This window comes from Zalophus californianus, chromosome 14 (genome assembly GCF_009762305.2).
Source record: "Zalophus californianus isolate mZalCal1 chromosome 14, mZalCal1.pri.v2, whole genome shotgun sequence".
Taxonomy (NCBI): domain Eukaryota; kingdom Metazoa; phylum Chordata; class Mammalia; order Carnivora; family Otariidae; genus Zalophus; species Zalophus californianus.
In genome coordinates this window covers 55,288,959-55,301,918 of record NC_045608.1, presented here as the reverse complement: position 1 = coordinate 55,301,918, position 12,960 = coordinate 55,288,959, and the positions used below count along the sequence as shown (strand labels likewise).

The 12,960-nt window shown below is 37.4% G+C and overlaps 1 protein-coding gene and 1 pseudogene across 15 annotated transcripts in view; one reads left to right on the top strand and one right to left on the bottom strand.

The window, feature by feature from the left end:
• The window catches only part of NOL4 (nucleolar protein 4), a 412,809-nt gene that overhangs the window by 318,216 nt on the left and 81,633 nt on the right, over positions 1-12,960 (top strand). Inside the window, exon 10 of one of the 15 annotated variants that reach the window (XM_027577288.2) lies at positions 9,253-9,387. The exons of the other annotated variants lie outside the window; for them this stretch is intronic. Coding sequence (XP_027433089.1) covers positions 9,253-9,318 — 66 coding nt within the window. The 3' untranslated portion in view covers positions 9,319-9,387. Of the gene's footprint in view, positions 1-9,252; positions 9,388-12,960 lie in introns of those variants that run through there. 15 annotated transcript variants of the gene reach the window in all.
• On the bottom strand, positions 3,369-3,493 carry LOC113913445 (annotated as a pseudogene).

The following is a 12,960-nucleotide window of genomic DNA, read 5'->3' as shown; positions in this document are numbered from 1 at the left end:
CCTTCAGTGCATTATCGAATACAGTCAACATTTCTTTTCTTTTAACATGAAAATCTGGAATTTTTATGGTGTTTGGGAAATTCCTCCTCACTCTGACAATTCAAAAAAAAAATGGGCAAAGTTAGACTTCACTTTTCTATGACAGAGCTTGAATTAAAAGATTATCTTTTTCTCTATCTTTATTTCATTCCTCTTTCCTTAAAAAGATTTTTCAGGGGTGCCTGGGTGGCTCAGTTGGTTGAGCGACTGCCTTTGGCTCAGGTCATGATCTCAGGGTCCTGGGATCGAGACCCACATCGGGCTCCCTGCTCCGCGGGAAGCCTGCTTCTCCCTCTCCCACTCCCCCTGCTTGTGTTCCCTCTCTCGCTGTCTCTCTCTATCAAATAAATAAATAAAATCTTTAAAAAAAAAAAAAAAAGATTTTTCAGTGCTCTTGGTTACAATTCTTCTAAATGGGGAGACCAAAGCAGAAAGTGAGAGATGAGAACCAGTTATTTGCTGGTGATTTGCTTCCCATTAGTGTGTATTCTTTGCTGTTTTTCAGGGATGACATATCTTTTATTCCTGGCTTGCTGACTGATAAACTTAGGGAGTTTCTGAATAATGTGAGTTTCTTGGGTTTCTTTTCTCTATCCCCAGTTTTTTGAGTTTAGTTAGTTTGTAGTGCTGTACTGGGGATCACATAGAGTCAAGGGTCAAGGGCTTCCCCAGCATCCGTGCGACAGATACAGCCCTCGTGAAGGACAGCACAGTACCAGTGCATGATGACACTTTTTGCAGTGACTGGGACAGATGGGAAATCAATGGTAGGCTGTGATGCGACCTCTTTACTCTATTGAAAGGAACGGAGAAGGAGAAATGGCTTGTTAGTTCCTTGTGACATAATAACAGGTGATAAATCAAGGAAAAAAATACTGAAAACTGGTGTTTTGCAAAGTTAGAAGAGAAAAATCACTGCTAGTAAACCAGCATGAAACCACCAGGCAGGACCTAAAAATATTCAGTAAGCCCAGAGTTCCCAGTACTCTGTTTTCTTTAGCAGTGGTGAATGCCCTGCAGACTGCATCTCTTCATGATTCTTCTGCTGTCCTGTTAGGGTACTAATGGGTGGGCATATTATTAAATGTAAATGTAGATACAAAAGTTGAAAATAGAGCCGTGTAAGCATGGTGGCGATTTTCATACAGACTTTGTATTTTGTCAAGGATGTTTTTGAAAACTAGAAAATTTTCAAGACAGGCAGCTTTTCTATCATATTTCATTCTGTACAGTCATATGTCTTTTTGATTACCACTTATAAGCTTTAACAAGTGCACAACTGAAAACAACATTTTTCAATAGGATTTTATGCTTAAATTGAAACAGTGTACTACTAACTGAGATGTGGCTTGAAACCTCTTTCTGTGCCCTTCTGGCCCACACCCCCAGGCTTCCATTCTCAATCATCCTCAACTTCTGTTCTACTCCCAGAATTTTTCTTTCTTTTATGCAATATTTTACGGAAAATCTGACATCTTTGAATCTTTCAACCTATGTTTCAGCACGGCCCTTACATCCAAAGGAGAAAATATGCTATATAAGAACCACAAAGTACCATAGAGGGTAGTTCTTGGATGATGTATTTCCGTTGTAACGTGTAATTTAAAGCTACTTAGACAAGGGGCCTCCTGGGTACCTCAGTTGTTAAGCATCTGCCTTCAGCTCAGGTCATGATCTCAGGGTCCTGGGATCGAGCCCCGCATCAGGCTCCCTGCTCTGCAGGAAGCCTGCTTCTCCCTCTCCCACTTCCCCTGCTTGTGTTCCCTCTCTCGCTGTGTCTCTCTCTGTCAAATAAATAAATAAAATCTTAAAAAAAAAAACTATTTAGACAGAATAAACTCCCCAGGTCATCTCACTATATGGGACCTTATTTTCCTCATTGATAATAATATTAACATTAACAATAGCATCAGAAGTATTTATGGATGCAGTAGTGTGTGAGGTGTTTTGCAAGCCCATTATATGTCATTAGCATGGCTTTTAATGAAGTGGGGAAACTGAGGCTTTGGTGAGGTAACTTCTCCCAAGGGTGCAGAGTTGTTCCAATTCTTGTGCTTTTTAAAATCACGTGTTCTGTGTGAAATCACTAAAGCAACCAGAGCAGCTACAGCTCATCTGATCTATGTGTGTGTGACAGCTCACCGCGTTCGGTGCCAGGTACTTTCCAAATGGTGAAAAACTATCGGTAAAATTCCGAACAATACATAGTACAATATTGCCTGATTTACATAGTAGCACTATGCCTGAAATAGTTCAATTTATATTTAAAAGTATGCATAAACGCTTTGTGTTTATACCTAAAGTAAACTTTTAGGCTCAGTTAACTATATATAGGCTTTCACCTAAAAAATATCCAGCAGGACTTTTTTAAATTGACATGGGAACAAAGACAGTGCTTAGTCATTTGAGACTGCCTGGAGCATGACAGAGCTTCCAGTAAACTGGTCCCCCACCCACTTCACACCTGTGTCACCTGCTATATATTTTCCAAATGTCCCCTGTGAGTGGTTGGTAGCACTCTCTTTAAGAAGCCTGCTATGGACAGACTAGGATTTGAATAGGAATGGGAATCATAGATTCTCAGATCCATTCCTTGATAGTGAACTCATAACTCTGTTACTCCCACTTGCAGAGACTGACCTTGAGCTTCAAAAACCACACATTTTCCATAGGCTTTGCATTTATCATATTAAATGAATTTTCCATCCATCCCTTTCTCCTTCCTTTTACTTTTTGTTTTTATACTCACTAGAACCTAGAAATAAAAATTGCGTGGTATCAGATAAAAATAACCAGGTCCTTTGATTTAATTTTATGTCTTTGCAAGGATGAGGCAATTAAGTATCAATGGCCATATCAATTATGCCCTCGGTCAAGAAACTAAGCCACATGTGAATTCTAATTCCAGTTTTGTTCTTGAAGTACAGTTCCATTTTGTATTCATCATTCAACTATTTTAAAATCTCTCCCAGAATTGCATTTCTATTCTTTCTAATTTTGAAGTCCCCATTATGTTATTTATAATAGGGATGCTACAACATCCAACACTTTGCTACAAATAAAATACCCCAAAAAGATAAGGTTCTGTGGCCTTCAGAAATGCGTGTTTCATCAGTTTTCATCATCCATAAATACGCTGTTTGCATGCTCACCATTGGAAGGCATGACTTCGCAGCTCTTCTCTTTCTCTGATGGGTATACACCGAACTATCTGCCTACTCACCTCATCTCTAAAATGCCAGGCAATGTGTAGTAAGTTATCATATTCTAAAGGAATAGAATTTTCCCTGTATGGGAAATAGCTAACCCAGTGGATATCAACCATGACTTTAAATTCATGAGCACCAAAGAATAGACCAATTAGTAAACCAATCCAGAGAAACTTGATTACAATTAGTAATAATCACGCCTCGGATAAACCTCATCGGCTACAATACTGCCCCTGCGCAAAAGCTGAGAAACTTGATTACAAACATTCTTACTACTGCAAAGCTACCGTCATACTTCTATTAGCCCAGAACACACTCTGGGAATATGTATAATCACATTTTTAAATAATAAAAATATGGCAATATTTTATGTTCCATTGTATTTCTGTAAAAATATAGCAGTTTTATATGTGTAAAACCTAAGAAAAGTAAAGGTATATACCAAAATAAAGTGTTTTACAGTTACATAAAATATCCCTTATGGATAATGATAATGCATTTTTACCATTCCATTTCAAAAGTTTGAGCTTATTGTACACATTATATAATATTTGAGAAGCAGGGTTAAAATAGTTTTCCCGGAATTTTTATTTGCTCTCTGGGGAGGAATACTTGACCTGAATTCTGTTGATATTTTGTGAGCAAAATAATTGCTTTATGAGTTTGCATTCTTTCAGCATTAATGTGGCTGGGCTTTGAATATGAATTAATTCCAACTTGAGTTTTTGCAAGATATCTCTTTTAATGGATATTAAAAGTTTAACACTTTTTCCATGATTTTTTTTTAACTTCTCTGGCTAGTTCCTTAAATATTTAATTTATCCCTATCAGCAAAGAACATGATTAATAGTAGAAAATTACTTGTAAATGAGCCCTAAAGTGGTTTGCTTATTTAGCAACTATTCGTCATCTGGAAGATATTTTGCTACATACAGAGGCCATGAAACAAGTAAGGAGAGGGGAACCTCTCTTTACTAAGTGCTGGATTTACTTGGTTCTTTGCATATATGACTTTGTTTGTGGCAATATCGCTGCTGAACAGGTATCATTATTCTCACTTTACAGATGGATAAAACATAATATTTTTCCTCAAGAAACTCACATGCCATTAAAGATAAGTGAAATTAGCATGGTAAATGCTAATTTTAGCATGGAAATTATAAGGGTGTGATCAGATTGTTGTGAAAGCCAGGGGACAGTGCTCTTAATTCTGCCTAGGGAATCCAAGAGGGCTTTCCAGAGGAGGCACTATTAGATTTGGACCTTGGGAAATAAAGGAGATTTTGACACACAAAAAAGCTAGAGGATGATATTCCAGATACATGGAGCATTCTCACACATGAAAGCTTCTTGAGTATTAAAAACCGCAGTCTCCTGTGAGGGAAACAAGATTGTGGGGAAGACCTAAAAAGAGAGGGGATTGGACATGAAGGTTTAAACTAGATTGTGTAGGTGCTTTCTATGGTGTTATTTGGACTTTAAATACATGCCAGAGAGGAGTGAGAAGGAGAGTGAAATGTCTTATTTTTAGGAGGCTTCAGAAGCCTATAGACAAGGAAGTGTTGAGGAGACACTGGTGCAAATGCAAGGTCCTGATTCAGCAAGGAATTACTCTCCTTACCACCTGTCATTTCAAACTTGCTATTTATTTTTGTTTGTTTAAAGATTTTATTTTTTTTTTTTTTTGACAGAAAGAGACAGCAAGAGAGGGAACACAAGCAGGGGGAGAGGGAGAAGCAGGCTTCCCATGGAGCAGGGAGCCCGATGCGGGACTCGATCCCAGGACCCTGGGATCATGACCTGAGCCGAAGGCAGACGCTTAATAACTGAGCCACCCAAGGGGCCCCTCAAATTTGCTCTTTAAATGAGATGAAATGTAAAGCTGAGACTATGCCAAAGAGTGATTATGAAGATGAATCTGCTACAAAAGAATCTTATGGTTACCGGGCATTTCTGAATTAAACACGACAGTCTTGGGAATGCCGACTCCGCCATGCCACAACATTAGCTCAGCTAATTAGGAATCGAAGCTTAATGTTTTTCTATAGTTTTAGCTTATGGAATTATATACAAAGATTATTCTGTCTTAAAAGTCTTTTAATCTTTTTCTTTTTATGATGTCTCAAAAAACTGACATTACAGTTTTCATCAATGATTGTTTTTATTTTTTTAAAACTTAAATTGAGAATATGGTTACTTCTGTATAAAAGTTTTCCTTAGTATATATGTTTTCCTTATATAATGGTGTATCAATTTATATCTGTGTAGTGATGCATAGAACATCATTTTGCTGGCCCCTCATAATACTCCGAAGCATGTAGATCAAATGGTTTCCTTCTTTTATGCATGGGGAATATGAAGCTGAAAAACCTTTATTCCTTTTGGGTGCTATCTATGGGGTTGTCTTTTTTTTTTTTTTTCCCCTAATTCATTCCACTTTACTATTTGATTTTCTGGCTTCATTGAGCGTTCTCCCACATTCTTATAGAAATGATTTCTTTTTAAATTTTTAGGTACATCTTTGGCTTAGGATGTTATTAGTTTCTGGATAAACGTCAGGATATGAGTAGGTGGTTTGAATTCAGACAGAGAAATTCACATAATATGTTTATACACTTTTTGGTGCCAAAGTCAGAGGAACATATGGTTTACTGAGCTCTCCATGAATACAGCATTTATGTTAATATTTATTTTAAAATGGATTATTTTTAGGCTTAGTAGAAAAATGAAAAATCTGACATTCGGCTTATGCCAAATGTATTCATTTTTATACTTTATTTCTCATAATCTATTCATTTTTTGTCTTGTCTTTTCTCTTTAACCACTTTAAAACCCACTAGTTAACCTGAAACAACAATATTGTGTGTATTGGTGAAATTTAGCCATAGTTACAAATTTATTAGAAATTAGATAATGTAATAACTTGACAAATTGGACTATGCTTCCTAAAGAGACATGATGTTTGACATGACATGTGGTAAATACAGTGAGACCAGTGGCCTCAAGAACCACATTTTTCTCTCAGTAACTCAGCACTGTGGGAAAGTGGGGTTTCTGCAGAGCTGAGTATTTTGGGTGGCTAAATATTACCCTTCATTAAAAATGATTTTACTTTTGTTTCTCATTTCATTTATTTATTTTACTTTCATTTCATTTCATTCTAAACTTTCAGTGCATCTTCATTTCATGACAAAAGTCTACTGATCATAAATTTAACCATCGATTTAGTTATTAATCTTTACTAAGGATTGGGCAGTTCTGTTATTAGAGCCTCAGCTGCAAGCATAGGTACCACATAACAGGTGCTTTAACAGGCGATCCTATAAAGTCTGTCTTGGAGAAAACCCCCAAGGCAGGTCAACCTGCTTTCTTGGTAATTTACCTCTTTCTCATAATGGTGAAAGGAGCCTGGATTTCTGATAGGCTTGCCAGCTAAGTTGATCTTTATTGATCAGTTTTGCTCAAATGGATCAATCTCATCAATTTCTCACCCTCAGGAAGAAGCCCCATCTGTCATGTGCTACCAGTGTTCTTTGCCTTGTCAACATTTTAAATTAGTATTTGCTTCAACAACCCAGTGGCTTCTAGATGTCTCTAGAACATGTCTGTATTTGTTCTCATTTACACCCTGTTGATGGGATATATGAAGGACTACCTCTCACTATTTTAGGAGTTTATGCAAACATATTTTCTAAGAGCCCTTACCCACGATCTTTCATCAGGAAGAAAATGATGCTTATATAGATCAAAAACCAAGTCCCATTTCTTTCTAAGTTCTTTTTAATGTTTTGCCTTGAACACAAACAAGATCAAAATAACACTTTAAATGATACAATTAGGTTGAAAGCCCAGTGATCTTCCTACATTAAGATCAAACTTCTCATTAAATCACCTCTCTAGTAACGTTCCATGTTTTTATTTTTCTTGGTTTTGGTGCTCATTTTGATATATAAGGAAACATAATAGCGCAGTCTGGTCCTGATACTCAAGGACCCGCAAAGAACTCCAACCCCTGGGGGTGCCTGGGTGGCTCAGTTAAGTGTCTGCCTTCTGTCAGGTCATGATCCCAAGGTCCTGGGATGGAGCCCCTCATCATAGGGCTCAGTGCTTCTCTCTTTCCCTCTGCTGTTCCCCCTGCTTATGCATTCTCTCCCTCTTTCTGTGAAATAAATGAATGAAAATCTTAAAAAAAAAAAAAAAAAACCAGCACATGGCACGAACGGTCACCTGTTTCACTTCTGAGGTTTGTGTTTCGTCTTCTCCCAAATCTTCTAGGAACATTTAAGTGGGATTTAATAGAAGTCCTTGTTCTGAGTTCTGGAAAGAGGGCAGAGAGCAAATGTACAAAAAGATCATAGCTGTAACTATAAACTTAAGTCATAAAATAGGTAGATGTAAGTGAAAAGTTTATTTGAATCCCAAAGGCATTGTGATTTGCATCAAAAAACAGCAATTAAAGTTTTTTCCTATGCCAGTGTCTTTCCTATTGGTTATTTATGCTCCATGATTAATTTCAGGTGAGGGAACCTGAGAAGTTAGAGGCAGAAGGTAGGCTTTCATTCAAGCTTTAGAAAACAGAGAGTCCAGGGGCGCGTGGGTGGCTCAGTCCTTAAGGGTCTGCCTTCGGCTCAGGTCATGATCCCAGGATCCTGGGATCGAGCCCCCCATCGGGCTCCCTGCTCAGCGGGAAGCCTGATTCTTTCTCTCCCACTCCCCCAGCTTGTGTGTTCTCTCTCTCTCGCTGTCTCTCTCTCTGTCAGATAAATAAATAAAAATCTTTTAAAAAAAAATGAAGGCTCTCACCTTTGTTTACTAAAAAAAAAAAAAAAAAAAAACGAAAACAAAGAGTCCAGAGAATGAGAAGCAGTGGGATATTTTAAATACACCTGTGTGGCATTTACACGGTCACTATACTTGGGGATTACTAATATACAACTTTACAGAAGAAGAGTCTCTTTTTCAAGTTATTAAATTTTCATTTTTACTATGGGACATAGTAGACTCATTTTAAAAAGTTAGAGCTCCAGGGAACCTTGAAGACCACTTAGTTTAATAAATTTATTTTATAAAAGAAGCAGATCTGGAAAAATTAATTTTGTTTTAGATTTTCTTCGTCTCTTCCACCTTCCTTTCTTCAGTGATTTTTCCATATTTCTCTAGAAGTGGAATTTCTCTTTAAAAAGAAAAAAGACCAATATAGTACAAAGAGTTTAGCTCCTTTTTTATTTCAGGGTAATGTTCTGAGTAATGAAAATCAGAATGCTTCATAAATTTCAGTTTTTAATGCCATCATACATTCATAACATGCAAGAATTTGAATACTACTTTAGGTGGGGAACTCAGAAGGTCACATTAGTTTAATCCAGTTTCATTTTTCTCTCCTTTATGATTGCCTGTGAAGCAAGTTTGAGAAGCTGTCAAGCTTTGTACGGTCTCCATGTGTGTGAGGAACATTTCCTTTCTAGGGAACTGCCCAGTTATTAGTGTATTTTCTTTAATTCTTTCTAAAGGATCTGTATGTGAGGTTTTTAAAATATGGAATCTTTTCTGTAGCTTTTTACATCAATTTCTTAAACTACTCTTTGATAATTCTTCTTCTAAGAACATTTGTTGAAACCATTTCAAATACCCAGATTCAGGTTTAAATTCCAAGTTCTTTAACATGCCAACTCTCAGCCGCACTCTGTTTGGGAAATAAACCAGGACGTGTATGGGAACAACATCACACATAATTGTACTCATGTTTGTTTGTTCTCTTATCCCTTTGTGTTGCATTCACACAAATTTTCTCATTTAATTTTTCCCCACACCTCAGTGAGGTACATACATTATTACTATCATTCATGACTCAAAATGGTACAAAGAAATGCAGCCCCTCATTGTTACTCCTGTTTTCTTTTTAGCTGCGTGAGATTTTGAGGATTTAGAGGTCTGTGAAAGTAGAGCAGGACTCATCATCCTCTAAACACACCCTAAATCTTTCCACCCACTTGTCTTTGCCCAGGCTGCTGCTCCTCTCCAGTTCCAGTGCTGCGCTTATTTGTCCCCATCTCAAAGTGCATCTGTTTAAGGAGCCCCTTCTGGATCAAATCAGCTCACCAAATGAGTCCTTTTCTCTATGTAGTAACAACTCTCAGCCTGACATACTGCGCTGCTTGATTAAATACCTAACATTGCTCACAATGGCCTCCAGGTGTCTTTTGGAATATTGACTGTACAATTACAGATCACTCTGTAGGATTAAAACAGCCTTAGCTTTTCATCATTTTGAGCCTCAAAGATATACCTACTAATATACTGGGATGAGGTTATGCACTAAGTAAATATCCATATGTGGCTTGATGTAGCATGGCAAAAAGTTCGGTTTTAGGGAAGGAAATAGCCTTTTAATGAGATGCCTTCTAACACAGTAGGAATGCTCAGGCCTGAGAATGGTAATAGGTAGAGCAGCAATCATTAGATTTAATACTACAATTTAAAATGTTGACTGACAGCCCAGCACACATAGTTTTAGCACCAAATGGGGAAAATAAAAATACTTTTGACATTTTTTTTTTTACCAAGCATGTAAGCTGGGGAGAGGGTGAAGAATATCTCAACATTTAGTTTTTGGGCACTGTTGCTTTTACTTGTTCAGTGAGAAAAAAGAAGGCAGCTTGTAGGTTTCTGACAAAGCATTTATAGCAAGACACAGATGCTGGGAGCTGACCTGACATTTGCCTCTGGATAGTTGTCATAGCAGCAGGCTGAATAGAGCAGCTTGCTAAGAGTGCTGTTGTAGGCTCTGGAGGAAGTCCCACCCTAAGTGGACCACATTAAAACGATATACAAGAATGTTTATCACTCCTTAGCGGTGGCCATCTTTCTCCTTTATTTGGTGCTTATCTAATTTTTAAGTACTCCTTTCATAAGAAGTCCATGTGTAAAGGCAATGACAACCACAGGCCTTGGGGTGATTTGCAGCACCATCCACCATGAGTAGATCCCATGTATCTAGGGTATTGTTCCTTGGGGAGAAGGTATTTTAAAGTGTTGCTAACAAAAGAAATGTTTAGATGCTAAACTGGATGTAGCTTTTTTTTTTTTTTTTTTTTAAGCTCTGTTTGCTGTGTCCATACTCAGCACATTTTTGTCCTTAATTACTCTTTGGTGACTCACAAATGTATGCATGCACCCCTTCATCTTTGTCTTATCCACAAAAGATAGCCACTTAAAGTTACATATAAAAGATGTGAACATATATAAATATATCTACATAAAGGAGAGGGTATCTGTCAACATGTTAAAAAGAAGGCTCTGGGATTATTCAGTGGGGTACTCATTTGAGTTTTGAAGATGTTACTTTTGGTTTAGTACGCTAGAGTTGGCATTAATGTGGACATGTCTTTCTAAAACCAAAGTCTTAATAATAACGTTAAGTTGGATATCATTAGATGACCGTATTTTATAGTTATAATTGTTAATGCATGCATAATCTCGAAACACTCAGATAAACTATTGATGACTATGTAATTTTCCACAAAAAAAGATTATCTATTCCAACAATAAGTAAGATCTATGATAATCTTGGATGATTCTGCCTAAAACAAAAAAATAAAAATCCTAATCCTATGTATGATCAATAGAGAACCTGCATATTCTAAACCATGACCTAAAAAAATTCTAAATATTTTCCAAACAATGGCCTTATGTAGCTATGGAATAGGCATCATAAAAAGATCATAAAAATTTAGTATAACCATAACCATGAGAGTGCTTTTTTCTCTTTCTCAGTCAATGTATATTTCCACCTTTAGGAGGAATTGAATAATTGCATTTTTTTCACTCAATGTTTTGACCCGATAAAAATATAAGCAAAGCTATTGGCAAAAGAAAAATATCTGAACAGTAATATTTTGGTTTTGCGTAAAGCTTGAAAAAAATGAATATAATATATTGACTCTATAGTAATTTCAAACCAGCATTTCAGAAATTACAAAAGAATGCATATACAAGAAGCTAAAAAGAATATAAACTAAATTGAAGAGTTAGAGTCAAAATTGCATTTTGTCTCTGTTATGAATCAGGTTGAAAATTGGGGAGTTTTCCAAAAAAGCTTGGAAGCACAATTTGTTTGGACACTGAATATGTAGACATTAAAATATAGTTTATTACTGTAATGAACCAACTTTTTAAATGTATTTAAAAGCATAAAATATATTCACCTCAATGGCACAAAAATTAAAGATATATGTAATTCAAATATACATATATTTGAATCCATATATATATGAAGAGAGACTCTTCTGTATTACTCCCCTGGGGAAAAGTTAAGAGACATTTGTCTGCTCTCGCCTGCAAGAGTAGGTACTAGATATGAAAGTATCCAAGCAGTCCACATTCAGAGACGAGGTAACCTGATGAACTTTTTTCTCCTCAGAAATAACTTGAATTAGGAATTGTCAAAGCATTTCATTCATTGAGTACTTGGTAAAACATCAGACCAAAAGCTTAACTTTATTTTTAAGGTTACAAGTGATCCAGGAGAGAGGGACCTGGCATTCAGAGACTGTTGAAAGCAAATGAAGGAGGACAGTGCCAGTTGGGAGATCGAACACCCATAAATCTCTTACTTGAAAGTGTTAGAAAATATAGTTAGAGATGGTTTGAGCAAAGGGAATTGATAAGCTCAGGCAACTAAAAATTCTAGCAATAGGGTCAGCTTTATATGGGGTTGACTATGTTATAGATAAATAGGATCTCCCTGAGATCTCTGCCCCATCTTTGTTTCTATTCTTGGACAAGTTATTCCTCATGGTAGCAATATGGCAGCAGGAGGTACAGTTTTCCATCTTCCCATGGACTGTGATTGGGTTACACATGCATCCCCGAAGCACTTGCTGAGGCCCAGAGAACAGAATAATGCAAAGGCCCATGGATCCATGGGCTCAGTCAGCTCTGCAAAGCACATGGAACAAGAGCGGGAGAGCAAAAATCAGAAGCAGTTACTAAAAGGGGGAGGGGGAGAAGATAAATGCTGACAAGCCAGAGAAAAACAATATTCACTAGAGTGGGCTGTGTTAGTTTCCTAGGATTGCCATCCCAAAGTACTACTAACTCAGTGGCTTAAATCAAGAGAAATTTATTTTCTCACATCTCTGGAGACTAGAAGTTCAAAATCAAGGTACTGCAAGGGCCACATTCCCTCCAAAGCATCTAGAGGAGGATCCTTCCTTTCCTCTCCCAGCTTCTGGTAACCCCAGGCATCCCTTGGCTTGTGGTAGCAATCACTGTCTCCATCTTCGTAGGGGCATCTTTCCTCTGTGTCTGCATCTCTTATTTTCTCATAAAGACATCAGTCATATTGGATCAGGTCCCATCCTACTTCAGTCTAGTCTCAACTAGATTATACCTGCAAAGACCCGATTTCCAAATAAGGTCACTTTTGCAGGTATCAGGGGTTAGGATTCAACATATGTTGTTTTGTTTTGTTTAAAGATTTTATTTATTTGACAGGGAGAGCAAGCACAAGCAGAGGGAGTGGAAGGCAGAGGGAGAGGGAGAAGCAGACCCCCCGCTGAGCAGGGAGACTGATGTGGGGCTGGATCCCAAATGACCTGAGCTGAAGGCAGAGATTTAACTGACTGAGCCACCCAGGCACTCCTCAGCATATGTTTCTGAGGGGCACAACTCAACCTGTAACAGTCCACCCTCTGCCCTCCTCACGAAATTC